The 18097-nt window shown below is 27.2% G+C and overlaps 1 protein-coding gene across 7 annotated transcripts in view; it reads left to right on the forward strand.

Annotated features, from left to right (window-relative positions):
• The window catches only part of LOC111420207 (Glycogen binding subunit 76A), a 55589-nt gene extending 41824 nt beyond the window's left edge, over nt 1-13765 (forward strand). For 4 of the 7 annotated variants that reach the window (XM_071201367.1, XM_023053144.2, XM_023053145.2 and 1 more), the window contains exons 2-3: nt 3793-5071; nt 12838-13765. In XM_071201367.1, coding sequence (XP_071057468.1) covers nt 3816-5071; nt 12838-13051 — 1470 coding nt within the window. In that variant the 5' untranslated portion in view covers nt 3793-3815 and the 3' untranslated portion in view covers nt 13052-13765. Of the gene's footprint in view, nt 1-3792; nt 5121-12657 lie in introns of all 7 variants that reach the window. The other 3 variants (XM_023053149.2, XM_023053147.2, XM_023053150.2) reach the window with 3 other exon arrangements.
• Nucleotides 13766-18097: the final 4332 nt, after the last annotated feature.

Below are 18097 nucleotides of genomic sequence, written 5' to 3' on the forward strand. Positions count from 1 at the left end.
AGAATATGATGAAATGGTCTAAATCGCAATTTTAAAACTTTTTCTTCGATAATTTCTGAGTATATCAAAATATTTTGATGATTTATATCTCAAAAGAAACCCTAATTAATATCAATTCAATGGTGATACGGCACGTTTAAATCAAGTTGGTAGCATTTTTAAAATCTACCTCTAAGTATAGCAAAGAAATGTTAAAATTAAGATTTACGTTTTTTTTGATAACTTTTGAGCGAATCAAGATATTTTGATGAATGAAATCTTAAAATAAAGCTTGATTAATGAAGATTCCACGATGATATCAAAGGTTTTAGTTTAATTTCTAGATTTTGTAAAATTAGGTTACTCAGCATAAGAGGAAATGATCCAAATCGCACTTTAAAACTTTTTCTTCGATAACTTCTGAGTGTATCAAAATATTTTGATGATTTATATCTCAAAACAAACCCTAATTAATATCAATTTAATTGTGATATGGCACGTTTAAATCAAGTTGGTAGAATATTTAAAATCTGCCTCTAAGTATAGCCGAAAAATGTTAAAATTAAAATTTATGCTTTTTTTAATAACTTTTGAGCAAATCAAGATATTTTGATGAATGATATCTTAAAGTAAAGCTTGATTAATAGAGATTCCACGATGATATCAAAATTTCCAATTTATTTTCTAGAGTTTTTAGAATTAGGTTACTTAGAATAAGATGAAATAGTCCAAATTGCAATTTAAAACTTTTTCTTCGATAACTTCTAAAGGTATCAAGATATTTTGATGATTTATATCTCAAAACAAACCCTAATTAATATCAATTTAATTGTGATATGGCACGTTTAAATCAAGTTGGTAGAATATTTAAAATCTGCCTCTAAGTGTAGCCGAAAAATGTTAAAATTAAGATTTATGCTTTTTTTAATAACTTTTGAGCGAATCAAGATATTTTGACGAATGATATCTTAAAGTAAAGCTTGATTAATAGAGACTCCACGATGATATCAAAATTTCCAGTTTATTTTCTAGATTTTTTAGAATTAGGTTACTTAGAATAAGATGAAATGGTCCAAATTGCAATTTAAAACTTTTTCTTCGATAACTTCTAAAGGTATCAAGATATTTTGATGATTTATATCTCAAAACAAACCCTAATTAATATCAATTTAATTGTGATATGGCACGTTTAAATCAAGTTGGTAGAATATTTAAAATCTGCCTCTAAGTGTAGCCGAAAAATGTTAAAATTAAGATTTATGCTTTTTTTAATAACTTTTGAGCGAATCAAGATATTTTGACGAATGATATCTTAAAGTAAAGCTTGATTAATAGAGATTCCACGATGATATCAAAATTTCCAGTTTATTTTCTAGATTTTTTAGAATTAGGTTACTTAGAATAAGATGAAATGGTCCAAATCGCAATTTAAAACTCTTTCTTCGATAACTTCTGAGGGTATCAAGATATTTTGATGATTTATATCTCAGAACAAACCCTAATTAATATCAATTTAATTGTGATATGGCACGTTTAAATCAAGTTGGTAGAATATTTAAAATCTGCCTCTAAGTATAGCCGAAAAATGTTAAAATTAAGATTTATGCTTTTTTTAATAACTTTTGAGCGAATCAAGATATTTTGACGAATGATATCTTAAAGTAAAGCTTGATTAATAGAGATTCCACGAAGATATCAAAATTTCCAGTTTATTTTCTAGATTTTTTAGAATTAGGTTACTTAGAATAAGATGAAATAGTCCAAATCGCAATTTAAAACTTTTTCTTCGATAACTTCTGAGGGTATCAAGATATTTTGATGATTTATATCTCAGAACAAACCCTAATTAATATCAATTTAATTGTGATATGGCACGTTTAAATCAAGTTGGTAGAATATTTAAAATCTGCTTCTAAGTATAGCCGAAAAATGTTAAAATTAAGATTTATGCTTTTTTTAATAACTTTTGAGCGAATCAAGATATTTTGATGAATTATATCTTAAAGTAAAGCTTGATTAATAGAGATTCCACGATGATATCAAAATTTCCAGTTTATTTTCTAGATTTTTTAGAATTAGGTTACTTAGAATAAGATGAAATAGTCCAAATCGCAATTTAAAACTTTTTCTTCGATAACTTCTGAGTGTATCAAAATATTTTGATGATTTATATCTCAAAACAAACCTTAATTAATATCAATTTAATTGTGATATGGCACGTTTAAATCAAGTTGGTAGAATATTTAAAATCTGCCTCTAAGTATAGCCGAAAAATGTTAAAATTAAAATTTATGCTTTTTTTAATAACTTTTGAGCGAATCAAGATATTTTGATGAATGATATCTTAAAGTAAAGCTTGATTAATAGAGATTCCACGATGATATCAAAATTTCCAGTTTATTTTCTAGATTTTTTAGAATTAGGTTATCCAGAATAAGATGAAATGGTCCAAATCGCAATTTAACAGTTTTTCTTCGATAACTTCTGAGTATATCAAGATATTTTGATGATTTATATCTTAAAAGAAACCCTAATTAATATCAATTCAATGGTGATATGGCACGTTTAAATCAAGTTGGTAGAATTTTTAAAATCTACCTCTAAGTATAGCAAAGAAATGTTAAAATTAAGATTTACGTTTTTTTTTATAACTTTTGAGCGAATCAAGATATTTTGATGCATGATATCTTAAAATAAAGCTTGATTAATGAAGATTCCACGATGATATCAAAGGTTTTAGTTTAATTTCTAGATTTTGTAAAATTAGGTTACTCAGAATAAGACGAAATGGTCCAAATCACAATTTACAACTAACTTTATCATTAAAATTCATGCCAACTTACAACTTGAAACCAATGGAATAAAACGTCATCCATAAAAGTTGTTCATAACGATTCCAACAGTTATTATTCATAATCAAATTCTATTCTGTCAAGATGAGTTACTGGATATTGAGCATAAATCGCCAAATCTTAAAATGTGATGTTTTCATTATAAAAATCGATTGTATCTCAAAAGCTAAAAGTCATGGAATGAAAAGTTATTTATAAAAATTATTCATAACGATTCCAAAAATCATTATTCATAATCAGATTCAATCCTGCTAAGATCACTTCATGGATATTGATTATAAATCGCCAAAAACTTAAAATATCCCGTTTTTATTGCAAAAATCGTTTGTGACTCAAAAGCTGAAACTCATGGAAGGAAATGTTGTCCATGAAAATGTCCAATTAATATCAATTCAATAATGATATGGTACGTTTACATCGAATTTATAGAATGTTTAAAATCTGCCTCTAAGTATTAAGAGGAGGAGAATAAAAAAGAATGAAGTAGTGAAAGCTCATTCATTACACTGTTTATTTATGGAAGTCAAATTAATGATTATATATAGTCGTAATAAAAACATTTTAAGCTTTAAATTAGAGTTAAAATCACTTCTTTATTCCCACAAACAAATTAGATATGATTTGTTATTATTTTACTAATTCAATAAGCTCGAGTTGAATTGTAAGGCGAAAGATTTACTTTTACGGGAAGTCTCGAACGGTTTAAAACAAAATAAGCTAATCTAACAGTATGTTTTGACGTAAAATAACGTCTACTAAACACACAGGTCAGCTGTCGAACTGTGGAATCGCACGGGGGCCCAATGACGTTGGCCACAATCCAAATAACTATAAAATGTTACCGCTCAAAATAGAAACGATAGACGAAATAAGACGTTTTAAAACCGTCTCTGCCACAACAACACCTCTTTCACTTACAAGTTTTTTTCCATTTACAAGTTTTTTAAATTTATTTTTTCAGAAACCGTTGCCGTCACGAACCAAATGACCTCCACTCAATCGGAAAAGTGTGGATTAACAACGCTATTTGTCATGTCGTGTAGAGGAAGAGCAGAAGCTTTTGCCAGACATTTGCAATCGAGGTTAAGCACGTTAAATAAAGAACCAAAAAGTGAAAATAAAGATGAGCCCGATGAAACAACTTGGTTGGGGAAAAACGAACAGATCACTTTAACACAACCAAAACACAAAGAAATCCAAGACGATAAAGAAGATGATTTAAACGTGTCAATTTCATCAACAGAGTACGGAACGTGCCAAGATGATTTATCTAGAACATTAACAGAGGAAAGTTTTGCTTCCTTAGAAAGTGATATTATAAAAGATGACGTTGATTATAACGAAATTTTAATTAAAAATGAATATTACGAAAACGACACAAAAAATGAAGATGATTATATTTTAGAAAATGATCGTTCTAGTGAAGTAATTCAAGATTGTTGTGATGAAAACTGTGATATAATCGGTGTTGATGATTCTTTAACAAAAACGGAACTTTTAAATATAATAAACATCGAAACGAGTATACCAAACGGTGATTGCCATCATCTTCATCACCACCAAGACGATGAAATAACCCCTTTAAGAAGATGCTCGTCGTTAAGAACCGGAAAAACCCCTCCGGGAACACCGGGTAGAAAGAAAATCGTTAGATTTGCTGATGTTCTTGGATTAGATTTGGCCGATGTTAGAACGTTTTTGGACGAAATCCCAAAAATTCCCAACTCAGCTTACGTCGATCTTCAAGATGCAAACTTAATGTTTTCAAGCTGCTCGAAATCGCCCGAAAAGATTCTCATCCCCCTTTTTAGTCAACCGGGAGGTTTATCCGATTTTTTGCAACGAGTTCACGATAATAAAGTCTGTTTGGAAAACGCTCTCGTCGAAGACGTCTGTTTAATGTCGGTTAAAGGTACTGTTCGTGTGCTAAATTTAGATTTTCACAAAATGGTTCATGTCAGATATTCCGTCGATGGTTGGAGATCGTTTTCCGATCTTCAGTGCACTTACGTTATGAACTCTTGTGATGGATTTTCGGACAAATTTACGTTTCTCGTTTACGCAAATATGCTTAAGGTCGGCGAAAAACTCGAATTCGCCGTTCGGTATCAATGTAGAAATGGAAGCTTTTGGGACAACAATAATAAGTGTAACTACTCGTTTCAATGTTTACCGAGTACCAGCACAATGCCCTATAACCCGATTACTACAGAAGAACCTTGGGCCACCGCGTTTTATTAGTGAGTACGCATGGACAACATTTTTTTTAAGTCGCTGTTAGAATAGAAGGTAGATTTTTTTATGTATTTTATTTGGGGCTTTATTTTCTTCCTTAAAGCTTTTCTTTTTCGTATATGCTTTTGCAAGAAAATTATTTTTGTCGTCTTGAAATTATCTTAACTTTTTAATACACTTTATTTTATTCTATACAAAATTTAAAATTAAAACATTCCAGATTCAGTCACATTCATTAAATTAGCACTAAATTGAATAAAATAAACCATAAATATGATGATGACATGGTTAATGTCATAATATTTTGAGCAAAAAATCTAATTCTTTTCTGGAGATTCTAAATTTTAGAAAATCCTGGAAATTATAATTCATTCCCAATAAATCCAGAAACTTTAGTCTGGCCTTGAACATGGCAGAAATAATAGGACCGCGTTATACATCACTTGATTAAGCGACAAATAAACAATGTTGAGAAAACCGGGATTTTCGTTTTCATCTCTCTAAAAATATAAGACTTCTCAGAATAGACAGGCTCAAACTATTGAAAATTGTTTAGTGTCTGTCCATTTTTATCACAGAACACTGATGACAAGCACAGAATTCGCGATATTTTTTTCTGATTACAATAATATAGGGTTTAACAGGTCTATTTCTTATTGTGTTAGAATAAAGCTAAAAATAAACTTTTTTTTAGTGTCATCAAAGAAATTAAATTTACAGTTTCCTGTAAATTATAACTAAAAATTAAAAAAACATATTTCTGATATTTGAAACAAATACATTTGTTGAACTATTTAATTTACACAAAAGTTGGATTAGATTGCATTATTTCACATTTTTTATTAATATTTAATATTATTATTAAATTAACAAAAATTAAAATTAAATGACATTCAAAAATTATCTGAAGTGTCACATTAAAAATCCTGTTTTTTAAGATGGATTACGAAAATTACGAAAAGTTTAACATGTTAGAATGTTACATATTAGAAAATAAAGTAAATTCTATATAAATTTTTAGTAAAATAATTTTTAATTATAATACCGTAATTTACAGGAAACTGTAAATTTAATTTCTTTGACGACACTAAAAAAAAAGTTTATTTTTAGCTTTATTCTAAAACAATAAGAAATAGACCTATCTAAACCCATATTTTTGTAATCAAAAAAAAATAACGAATTTAATAAGCCAATAATCAGTGGTTGTTTCCATTTAAAAAAACGAAAATTGTCATAATATCTCAAAATCTAAAACCGATTTTTTTTTGATTACGTCATCAAATTATTAGTTACTAATTTACAAACTTAAAGTTTAAAAAGTTGTAAAATGAAATTAAGGACGAAGTGTTACAAGTTTACAGGTTAAAATTTAAGAACGCTCTTTTTTAACAAAAAAAAATATTAAGAAACTTGGGAAAAATTCAAGAATCATCATGTGGCTTTAAAATCGACGTTTTTTTTTTAATCAACGTGAAATGACCTAAAAAACACGTTAAAAATAAAAAGAAAGTGCGGAAAAGTGACTAACATTAGATTAACTTCAGTTATACAACTTCTATTATATGATAACTAACTTCAGGTTTAAAATGTCAACCTCAATTTTGACATATTTGTAATCTTCATTAAAAATCCTTTAAAATGAGTACAAACACGACATATTTATCTTCAATATTAATGAAGTTATGATCAACTTCCGGTTAAGAATGTCAATGTCATTTTGACATATTCTTAATTTTTGTAAAATGTCTTAATATTTATGACAAAAACAAAAATATAATAAAAAAAATCAGAAATTAAGGTTGGTATTAATAAAAATTAAATTGCTAACTTCATTGTTGCTAACTTCGGGTGTAATTTTTTTTTATTCTACCTTTTTTGTTTTTTGAGATAAATGCATCATGTTTGGATTCATTTTAAAGATTTTTTTAATAAAGAATATATCATGAAAGAATACCATAAAGTTGTCTATTTGTCTATTATTTGATAATTAACTTTAGGTTTAAACTGTCAACCTCAATTTTGACATATTTGTAATCTTCTTTAAAAATCCTTTAAAATGAGTACAAACAGGGCATATTTATCTTCAATATTAATGAAGTTATGATCAACTTCCGGTTAAGAATGTCAATGTCAATTTTGACATATTTGTAATCATTGTAAAAAATCCTTTAAAATGAGTCCAAACATGATGCGTTTAATTCCAATATTACTCGAGATACAAGCAACTTCCGGTTTGACATGTCAATGTCATTTTGACATATTCTTAATTTTTATAAAATGTCTCAAAATTTATCACAAAAACAAAAATATAATAAAAAAAAATAAAAAATTAAGATTGGTATTAATATTTAAAAATTAAATTGCTAACTTCGGGTTTAATGTTTTTTATTCTAACTTTTTTATTTTTTGAGATAAGTGCGTCTTGTTTGGACTCATTTTAAAGGTTTTTTAATGAAGATGACAAGTATGTCAAAATTGACGTTGACGTTTCAAACCGGAAGTGATTGTATCTCCATTAATATCAAAGTTAAACATGTCGAGTTTGGACTCATTTTAAAGGATTTTTTATGAAATTGACAAATATGTCAAAATTAAAGGTTGAAAGTTCGAACTTTTTGGTTTTTTTAGATAAATGCATCATATTTGGACACATTTTAAAGATTTTTTAATAAAGAATACATGATGAAAGAACACCATGAAGTTGTCCATCTGACTATTATATGATAACTAACTTCAGGTTTGAAATGTCAACCTCAATTTTGACATAATTTCAATATTACTCGAGATATAAGCAACTTCCGGCTTGAAATGTCAATTGTACTAACTTCAGGTTTAAAATGTCAACCTCAATTTTGACGTAATTTCAATATTACTCGAGATATAAGCAACTTCCGGCTCGAAATGTCAATCTCATTTTGACATATTCTTAATTTTTATAAAATGTCTTAATATTTGTCACAAAAACAAAAATATAATAAAAAAAAAAATAAAAATTTAGGTTGGTATTAATATTTAAACATTAAATTGCTATCTTCATTGTTGCTAACTTCGTGTTTAAAGTTTTTTTATTCTAACTTTTTCGTTTTTTGAGATAAGTGCGTCTTATTTGGACTCATTTTGAAGGTTTTTTAATGAAGATGACAAATATGTCAAAATTGACGTTGACGTTTCAAACCGGAAGTGATTGTATCTCCATTAATATCAAAGTTAACCATGTCGAGTTTGGACTCATTTTAAAGGATTTTTTATGAAGTTGACAAATATGTCAAAATTAATAGTTGAAAGTTCGAACTTTTTGGTTTTTTGAGATAAATGGGTCGTGTTTGGACTCATTTTAAAGGTTATTTTATGAAGATTACGAATATAATAATGAAATTAAAGTTGACATTGACAACTGAGATTTTTTTTCATGACTAAACCCGAATGTTTCTAGTTCTCGTTCTAGTTTTAGTTCAAATAAAAGACATAAATTTTTAATTTTATACTAACATCTAGAAAACGACACTGGTTCGAAATTGTAGGTTCATCTATTTTCAATTGTAGAATTTCTTGGTGTATCAAAGTGTCGTATCTAATTGTAAGTCGGTTGTTAGACGTATGATGAAAATCGGGCTTGAAATCATATAACGTGATTGGCGTTTTATCCTTTAAAACAACTGGTATTTTAGGTTTTTCGGTATTCTGCATTTTTTCTAACATAAGTTGCACCTTTACCTACCAGACAGCAACGATAAAATGTCGCTTAGTCAAGTGATGTATAACGCGGTCCAATTTATCAAGTGCAGAAGCAAAACCATTAACATTTGCAGAAGAAGACTTCATGCGCAGAACCAATCTATTTAACGCAGAAACAAATTATAATGTTTAGAAGTTCAAAAAAAAGCAGGGTGTTGCCAACTTTTTGCCTAACACTGTATTTTCCTTCCTTGCTGCTTGGAGCTACGATCATAGAAACACAATCAAACCCTTAAATTGAATGTGTAAAAAATAAAGACGCAATGAAAGTAAAGCCTCGGCCGCAAGCAACTTCGGCTTCATTGGATGAAATCGTATATTTTGCTTCGTTTGCCGAGGTTGCTAGCGGCCGAGGCGCTACAATCGTGTTATTGGAAGGAAAAACGTAACCAACGTGATGTTTTAGTCGCATGCGATCTTGAGAGATTCTTCCAAACCTCAGTTTAATCACGTAAAATTATATATTCCCTTTCGGTAATCGTTACCCTTAAATTGAAAGCGAATAAATAGAAGCAAAGTCATTGACATATGCTACAAAAGATATCATGCGCTAGATATAATATATCTAAGGCAGAAATAAAATATGTTCAGAAGCAAAAAATTACTGGTAAAAGGAAAACAAATAGGCGCAAAAATAATATCATGGCGTTGTAAAAAAGACGATGTCATATGTAGAAGCGAAATATCATAGGTTGAATTTGATATTGAGAAGTTAATATCAAAGGCAGAAGAAAAATTATGATATCTAGAAGTAAAATATCAATGGCAGAAATAATTTATCAAGTGTAGAAGCACAGAAATAGAAGCAGGACTAAAACCATTGACATCTATGGAAGAAGACTTTTTGTGCAAAACCAATTCATCTAAGACAGAAACAAGATGTCATGTGCAGAAGCTAAAAATCAGGAGTAAAAGTAAAACAAATAGGTGCAAAAACAATATCAGAAGCAAAATATCAAGGGTTTAGTATGATATCTGGAAGTAACACATCAATGATATAAGTAATTTATCATATACAGGGTGTTTCTGTAAGTTGTGGCATAATTTTAATCACAAATACTCAAAATGGTACTCAAAGGTTATTTTCTGAAAACTTTTTTATTATGTCATAAACCAATAATTGGTGATATTTCTTCAAGGATCCTTCAAGAAATTAATTTTATAGCGAATTTTGAAAATTATCGATTAAAATTGCAACATCGAAAATTTTATCAAAACTTCAAATATTGTTTTCTCAAAAACTGAAAGTTATTTTTCAAAACGTGTTGGTTCATTGGAAAGAGGACACTTTTATTAAAACTTTGGGAAATTTTCAAACTCATATTCAAAGAAATGGATTTTATACGAATTTTTAAAACTTAATCGGCGAAAATTGCAAAATTCGAAAAAATTATCGATCATTTCAAAAATTTATTTCTCATGAACTAAAAGCGATTTTTCAAAACGGCTTGTTGCATTAAAAAGAGGATAGTTTAATTAATAATTGGTGATATTTCCACAAGGATCTTTCAAGGAATTAATTTTATAGCGAATTTTGAAAATTATCGATGAAAAATGCAACATTGAACATTTTATCAAAACTTCAAATATTGTTTTCTCAAAAACTAAAAATTATTTGTCAAAACGGGTTGGTTTATTGGAAAGAGGACACTTTTATTAACATTTTGGGAAATTTTCATACTCATATTCCAAGAACAGTATTTTATACGAATTTTTAAAACTTAATCGGCGAAAATTGAAAAATTCGAAAAAATTGTCGATCATTTCAAAAATTTATTTCTCAAGAACTAAAAGCGATTTTTCAAAACGGCTTGTTGCATTAAAAAGAGGATACTTTAATTAATAATTGGTGATATTTCCACAAGGATCCTTCAAGAAATTAATTTTATCGCGAATTTTGAAAATTATCGATTAAAATTGCAACATCGAAAATTTTATCAAAACTTCAAATATTGTTTTCTCAAAAACTAAAAGTTATTTTTCAAAACATGTTGGTTCATTAGAAAGAGGACACTTTTATTAACATTTTGGAAAATTTTCATACTCATATTCCAAGAAGTGGATTTTATACGAATTTTTAAAACTTAATTGGCGAAAATTACAAAATTAGAAAAAATTATTGATTATTTTAAAAATTTATTTCTCAAGAACTAAAAGCGATTTTTCAAAACGGCTTTTTGCATTAAAAAGAGGATACTATAATTAATAATTGGTGATATTTCCACAAGGATCCTTCAAGAAATTAATTTTATAACGAATTTTGAAAATTATCGATGAAAATTGCAACATCGAAAATTTTATCAAAACTTCAAATATTGTTCTCTCAAAAACTAAAAGTTATTTTTCAAAACGCGTTGGTTCATTAGAAAGAGGACACTTTTATTAAAATTTTGGAAAATTTTCATACTCATATTCCAAGAAATCAATTTTATACGAATTTTTAAAACTTAATCGGCGAAAATTGCAAAATTCGAAAAAATTTTCGATTATTTCAAAAATTTATTTCTCAAGAACTAAAAGCGATTTTTCAAAACGGCTTTTTGCATTAAAAAGAGGATATTTTAATTAATAATTGGTGATATTTCCACAAGGATCCTTCAAGAAATTAATTTTATCGCGAATTTTGAAAATTATCGATTAAAATTGCAACATCGAAAATTTTATCAAAACTTCAAATATTGTTTTCTCAAAAACTAAAAGTTATTTTTCAAAACGGATTGGTTCATTGGAAAGAGGACACTCTTATTAACACTTTGGAAAATTTTCATACTCATATTCCAAGAACTGGATTTTATACGAATTTTTAAAACTTAATCAGCGAAAATTGAAAAATTCGAAAAAATTATCGATTATTTCAAAAATGTATTTCTCAAGAACTAAAAGTGATTTTTCAAAACGGGTTGCTTCATTGGAAAGAGGACACTTTTATTAACACTTTGGAAAATCTTCATACTCATATTCTAAGAAATGGATTTTATACGAATTTTTAAAACTTAATCCGCGAAAATTGCAAAATTCGAAAAAATTGTCAATTATTTCAAAAATTTATTTCTCAAGAACTAAAAGTGATTTTTCAAAGCGGCTTTTTGCATTAAAAAGAGGATATTTTAATTAATAATAGGTGATATTTGTACAAGGGTCCTTCAAGAAATTAATTTTATAGCGAATTTTGAAAATTATCGATGAAAATTGCATCATCGAAAATGTTATCAAAACTTCAAATTTTGTTTTCTCAAAAACTAAAAGTTATTTTTCAAAACGGGTTGGTTCATTGGAAAGAGGACACTCTTATTAACACTTTGGGAAATTTTCAAACTCATATTCAAAGAAGTGGATTTTATACGAATTTTTAAAACTTAATCGGCGAAAATAGCAAGATTCAAAAAAATTGTCGATCATTTCAAAAATTTATTTCTCAAGAACTAAAACTGATTTTTCAAAACGGCTTTTTGCATTAAAAAGAGGACACTTTTATTAACACTTTGGAAAATTTTCATACTCATATTCCAAGAAGTGGATTTTATACGAATTTTTAATACTAAAAAAAGTTATTTTTTAAAAACAAAAAGCGATATCCGTTCCACCACTATATGTTATAAAATTAAGGTGTGTTAAAAAGTTAAATGCATGGTTATGTACTTCTTACTATATCTTCTTATTTCTTTATAAGCTTATATCTATTCCAATATATTTCTCTTTGTAGCTGTGTTTAGAAGGAAAAGTTGTTTTCGTAATTAATAAAAATGAAATGGCTCAATAAAAAATTATGAAACAACTTTCTCCTCAACCGTATGTTTCTAATCAAATTATGACCCTTTTAATATAACAAAATAAGATTATCTCTCCCGCTTTTCAGGACGACAAAAAATAATCCAAAAAAATACAGTTGACGAAGCTTGTGACCTCTGCGCATGCTGCCAACTAAACAATAGGCTGGCCAAAATCCTTTTTAAACAATTACACGCATACACATAATAAGGCAATGTTCAAAAAATGAGTAACTAACCAAAAAATCCCGTTCAAAAAATGATATTAGCCACGAAGACGAATCTAATACAACGCCGGAAGCCGAAGAAAGACACCGACACTTGGCCGTTCAAGAGTACATCGCAGCAACGTTGGATAAACACAAGAAAATAGATTGTTTGGATGTGTCGACGAAGAAAACAACAAATATTTTTACCATTTTTATTATTGTAGTTGTCTCGATTGTATTTTTGTACGTACAAAGAGCGGTTTATTTTGCGTAGTAGAAAATATATAACACAAAAAAAGAAGTTATAATAAAGTTTTATAATATTAAAAAAAAATTATATCAGATTATATCGAAGATTATTGAGGGTTGTGATGTTTAATGATCGAAAGTGACTAAATAAAAACGAATTGAGATTAAATAATGTTGTGAAATGAAACGATTTCTCGAAACGACTGTTTTAAAACGAAAAAAAATGTGTTTTAGAGACGTGATATAGATGTATTATATTGATTTTTTTTGTAAATTAACGTTTAATATTTGTTAAATGTTTACCAATATTGATATCTATTAATTATCGTAAATAAATGTGTATGAATACTTAGTTGATCAATTTAAGTTTAATTCTTGATACAAATTAATCTAATTAAACATTAATTGATCAATTAGATATGATTCTATGAATTGTTGTATGTAGAAAAAGGTGCATGTTAGAACGAATATAACGAATTAATAAAGAAAATTTTAATATTCAATAAAGACAAAGAAGAGTATAATATGTTAGACAATACACAGGTTTAATCAATGATTAATATAAACTCATTCAGGGGATTTCATACTTTTACAATACAAAAAGAAATGTACACTAGAGAAAAAATTGCCTATTTTTAACTCTGTACCTGAAAATAAAACTGAAAAATTGAAATAAAAATTTGTATCTTTGTGTATTCATGTCTACTATTTTAAAATAACAATAAATCTATTTATTTTATTGGTTTTTTTATTATGTACTCATAAATACTTGTAACGAATTGTTATTTGAATTTATTATGAAAATAAGAGTTGAAGAGAAGTATCCTTTTCTGGGAAATGGGATTGAATTGAAAAATATGATTTATATTGAGTGATAAAGAATTGTTTGAAGATAGTTTGTACCAAGTTTTAAATTTTTTGGTTGAACGGTTTTGATAAAAAAAGAAAAAATATTAATTCGGTCGGTTTGTATTTGACATTTTTTGAAAATACCGTCAACATTTTTTTTCTCCAAAACAGTGTGGAATTAAGTAATGAAACTTTTTGGGGTTACAGAAGAACGCTTAAGGTAAGATTGTACCAAATTTCATGCTCCCTGCATTTACAGTTTTTTCTAAAATTTATTTTAAAAATCGTTTAGTGCAATTTGACGTTTCTTGAAAATGACGTTATAAATTTTTTTTTCTTCTTAAACGGTTTGGTATTGAAGATTGAAACTTTTTGAGGTTGTGGAAGAACGTTTGAAGTTAAATTATACCAAATTTCATGTTTCCAGCATTTATAGTTTTTTGTAAAAATTTGTTTAAAGATGATTCATTGCAATTTGCTGTTTCCTGTAAATGAAGTTGTTTTAAAACAATTTTTTTCTCCAAAACAGTTTGGATTTGAGAAATGAAACTTTTTGGCGTTACAGAAGAACGTTTGAGGTAATATTGTACCAAATTTTATGTTTCCTGCATGTATAGGTGTTGTAAAAAAAATTTTAAAAATTTATTAGTGCAATTTGACGTTTCTTGAAAATGAAGTTATAAAATTTTTTTTTCTTCTAAAACGGTTTGGAATTGTAGATTGAAACTTTTTGAGGTTGTGGAAGAACGTTTGAGGTTAGATTATACCAAATTTCATGTTTCCAGCATTTATAGTTTTTTGAAAAAATTTGTTTAAAGCTGATTAAATTGTAATTTGACGTTTCTTGTAAATGAAGTTACAAAACAATGTTTTTCTCCAAAACAGTTTGGAATTGAGAAATGAAACTTTTTGGGGTTACAGAAGACCGTTTGAGGTAAGATTATACCAAATTTCATGTTTCCTGCATGTATAGTTTTTTGTAAAAAAAATTTTAAAAATTATTTAGTGCAATTTGACGTTCCTTGAAACTGAAGTTATAAAGATTTTTTTTTATTTCTTAAACGGTTCGGTATTAAAGATTAAAACTTTTTGAGGTTGTGGAAGAACGTTTGAAGTTAGATTATACCAAATTTCATGTTTCCAGCATTTATAGTTTTTTGAAAAAAATTGTTTAAACTGATTAATTGTAATGTGACGTTTCTTGTAAATGAAGTTACAAAACAATGTTTTTCTCCAAAACAGTTTGGAATTGAGAAATGAAACTTTTTGGGGTTACAGAAGAACGCTTAAGGTAAGATTGTACCAAATTTCATGTTCCCTGCATTTACAGTTTTTTCTAAAATTTATTTTAAAAATCGTTTAGTGCAATTTGACGTTTCTTGAAAATGACGTTATAAATTTTTTTTTCTTCTTAAACGGTTCGGTATTAAAGATTAAAACTTTTTGAGGTTGTGGAAGAACGTTTGAGGTTAGATTATACCAAATTTCATGTTTCCAGCACTTATAGGTTTTTGTAAAAATTTGTTTAAAGCTGATTAATTGTAATTTGACGTTTCTTGTAAATGAAGTTACAAAACAATGTTTTTCTCCAAAACAGTTTAGAATTGAGAAATGAAACTTTTTGGGGTTACAGAAGAACGTTTGAGGTAATATTGTACCAAATTTCATGTTTCCCGCATGTATAGTTTTATGTAAAAAAAAATTTTAAAATTATTTAGTGCAATTTGACGTTTCTTGAAAATGAAGTTATAAATTTTTTTTGCTTCTAAAACGGTTTGGAATTAAAGATTGAAACTTTTTGAGGTTGTGGAAGAACGTTTGAGGTTAGATTATACCAAATTTCATGTTTCCAGCATTTATAGTTTTTTGTAAAAATTTGTTTAAAGATGATTAATTGCAATTTGCTGTTTCCTGTAAATGAAGTTATAAAACAATTTTTTTCTCCAAAACAGTTTGGAATTGAGAAATGAAACTTTTTGGGGTTACAGAAGAACCTTTGAGGTAATATTGTACCAAATTTCATGTTTCCTGCATTTACAGTTTTTTCTAAAAAAAAATTTAAAATCATTTAGTGCAATTTGACGTTTCTTGAAACTGAAGTTATAAAGATTTTTTTTTTATTTCTGAAACGGTTTGGTATTAAAGATTAAAACGTTTTGAGGTTGTGGAAGAACGTTTGAGGTTAGATTATACCAAATTTTATGTTTCCCGCATTTACACTTTTTTGTAAAAATTTGCTTAAAAATCATTCATTCCTTTTCTGGGAAATGGGATTAAATTGAAAAATATGACTTATATTGAGTGATAAAGAATTGTTTGAAAATCGTTTGTACCAAGTTTTAAATTTTTTGGTTGAACGGTTTTGATAAAAAAAGAAAAAATATTAATTGTCGGTTTGTATTTGACATTTTTTGAAAATAACGTCATAAAATTTTTTTTCTCCAAAACGGTTTGGAATTAAGTAATGAAACTTTTTAGGGTTACAGAAGAACGTTTAAGGTAAGATTGTACCAAATTTCATGTTTCTCGCATTTACAATTTTTTGTAAAAATTTGCTTAAAGATCATTCATTGCAATTTGACGTTTTTTGTAAATTAAGTTACAAAACAATTATTTTCTCCAAAACGGTTTGGAATTGAGAAATTAAACTTTTTGAGGTTATAGAAGAGCGTTTGAGGTTAACTCATACCAAATTTCATCTTTCCAACATGAACAGTTTTTTATATAAAATGTTTTAAAAATCATTGATTCAATTTGACGTTTCTTGAAAATGAAGTTACAAAAAAATTTGTATCTCCAAAACGGATAGGAATTAAAAGCTGAAACATTTTGGGGTTATAGAAGAGCGTTTGAAGTTAAATCATACCAAATTTCATGATTCTAACATAAACAGCTTTTTGTATAAAGTTTTTTAAAATTTAATATCAATTTGACGTTTCTCGAAAATGAAATTACAAAAAAATTTTTTTCTCCAAAACTGTTAGGAACTAAGATTTGAAACATTTTGAGGTTATAGAAGATCGTTTGAGGTTAGGTCATACCAAAGTTCATGTTTCCAACATGAACAGTTTTTTATATAAAATGTTTTAAAAATCTGATTACAATTTGACGTTTCTTGAAAATGAAATTTCAAATTTTTTTTTTTCTTCTAAACGGTTAGGAATTAATAATTGAAACTTTCTGAGGTTGTAAAAGAACATCTGAGGTTAGATCGTACCAAATTTTATGTTTCCAACATTAACAGTTTTTTGTAAAAAAATTATTAAAAATCATTGATTCAATTTTACGTTTCTTGAAAATGAAATTAAAAAATTTTTTTTTCTCCTAAACGGTTAGGAATTAATAATTGAAACTTTTTAAGGTTATAAAAGACCATCTGAGGTTAGATCATACCAAATTTCATGTTTCCTGCATTAACAGTTTTTTGTAAAAAAATTATTAAATAACTTTGATTCAATTTGACGTTTCTTGAAAATGAAATTTCAAAAATTTTTTTTTCTCCTAAACGGTTAGGAATTAGTAATTGAAACTTTTTGAGGTTGTAAAAGAACATCTGAGGTTAGATCGTACCAAGTTTTATGTTTCCAACATTAACATTTTTTTATAAAAAATATTATTAAATATCATTGATTCAATTTGACGTTTCTTGAAAATGAAATTTCAAAAATTTTTTTTTCTCCTAATCGGTTAGGAATTAATAATTGAAACTTTTTGAGGTTGTAAAAGAACATCTGAGGTTAGATCATACCAAATTTTATGTTTCCAACATTAACAGTTTTTTGTAAAAAATATTAAATATCATTGATTCAATTTGACGTTTCTTGAAAATGAAATTTCAAAAATTTTTTTTCTCCTAATCGGTTAGGAATTAATAATTGAAACTTTTTCAGGTTGTAAAAGAACATCTGAGATTAGAGCATACCAAATTTCATGTTTCCAACATTAACAGTTTTTTGTAAAAAATATTATTAAATATCATTGATTCAATTTGACGTTTCTTGAAAATGAAATTTCAAAAATTTTTTTTCTCCTAATCGGTTAGGAATTAATAATTGAAACTTTTTGAGGTTGCAAAAGAACATCTGAGGTTAGATCGTACCAAGTTTTATGTTTCCAACATTAACATTTTTTTGTAAAAAATATTATTAAATATCATTGATTCAATTTGACGTTTCTTGAAAATGAAATTTCAAAAATTTTTTTTTCTCCTAATCGGTTAGGA

Source organism: Onthophagus taurus, chromosome 1 (genome assembly GCF_036711975.1).
Source record: "Onthophagus taurus isolate NC chromosome 1, IU_Otau_3.0, whole genome shotgun sequence".
NCBI lineage: Eukaryota > Metazoa > Arthropoda > Insecta > Coleoptera > Scarabaeidae > Onthophagus > Onthophagus taurus.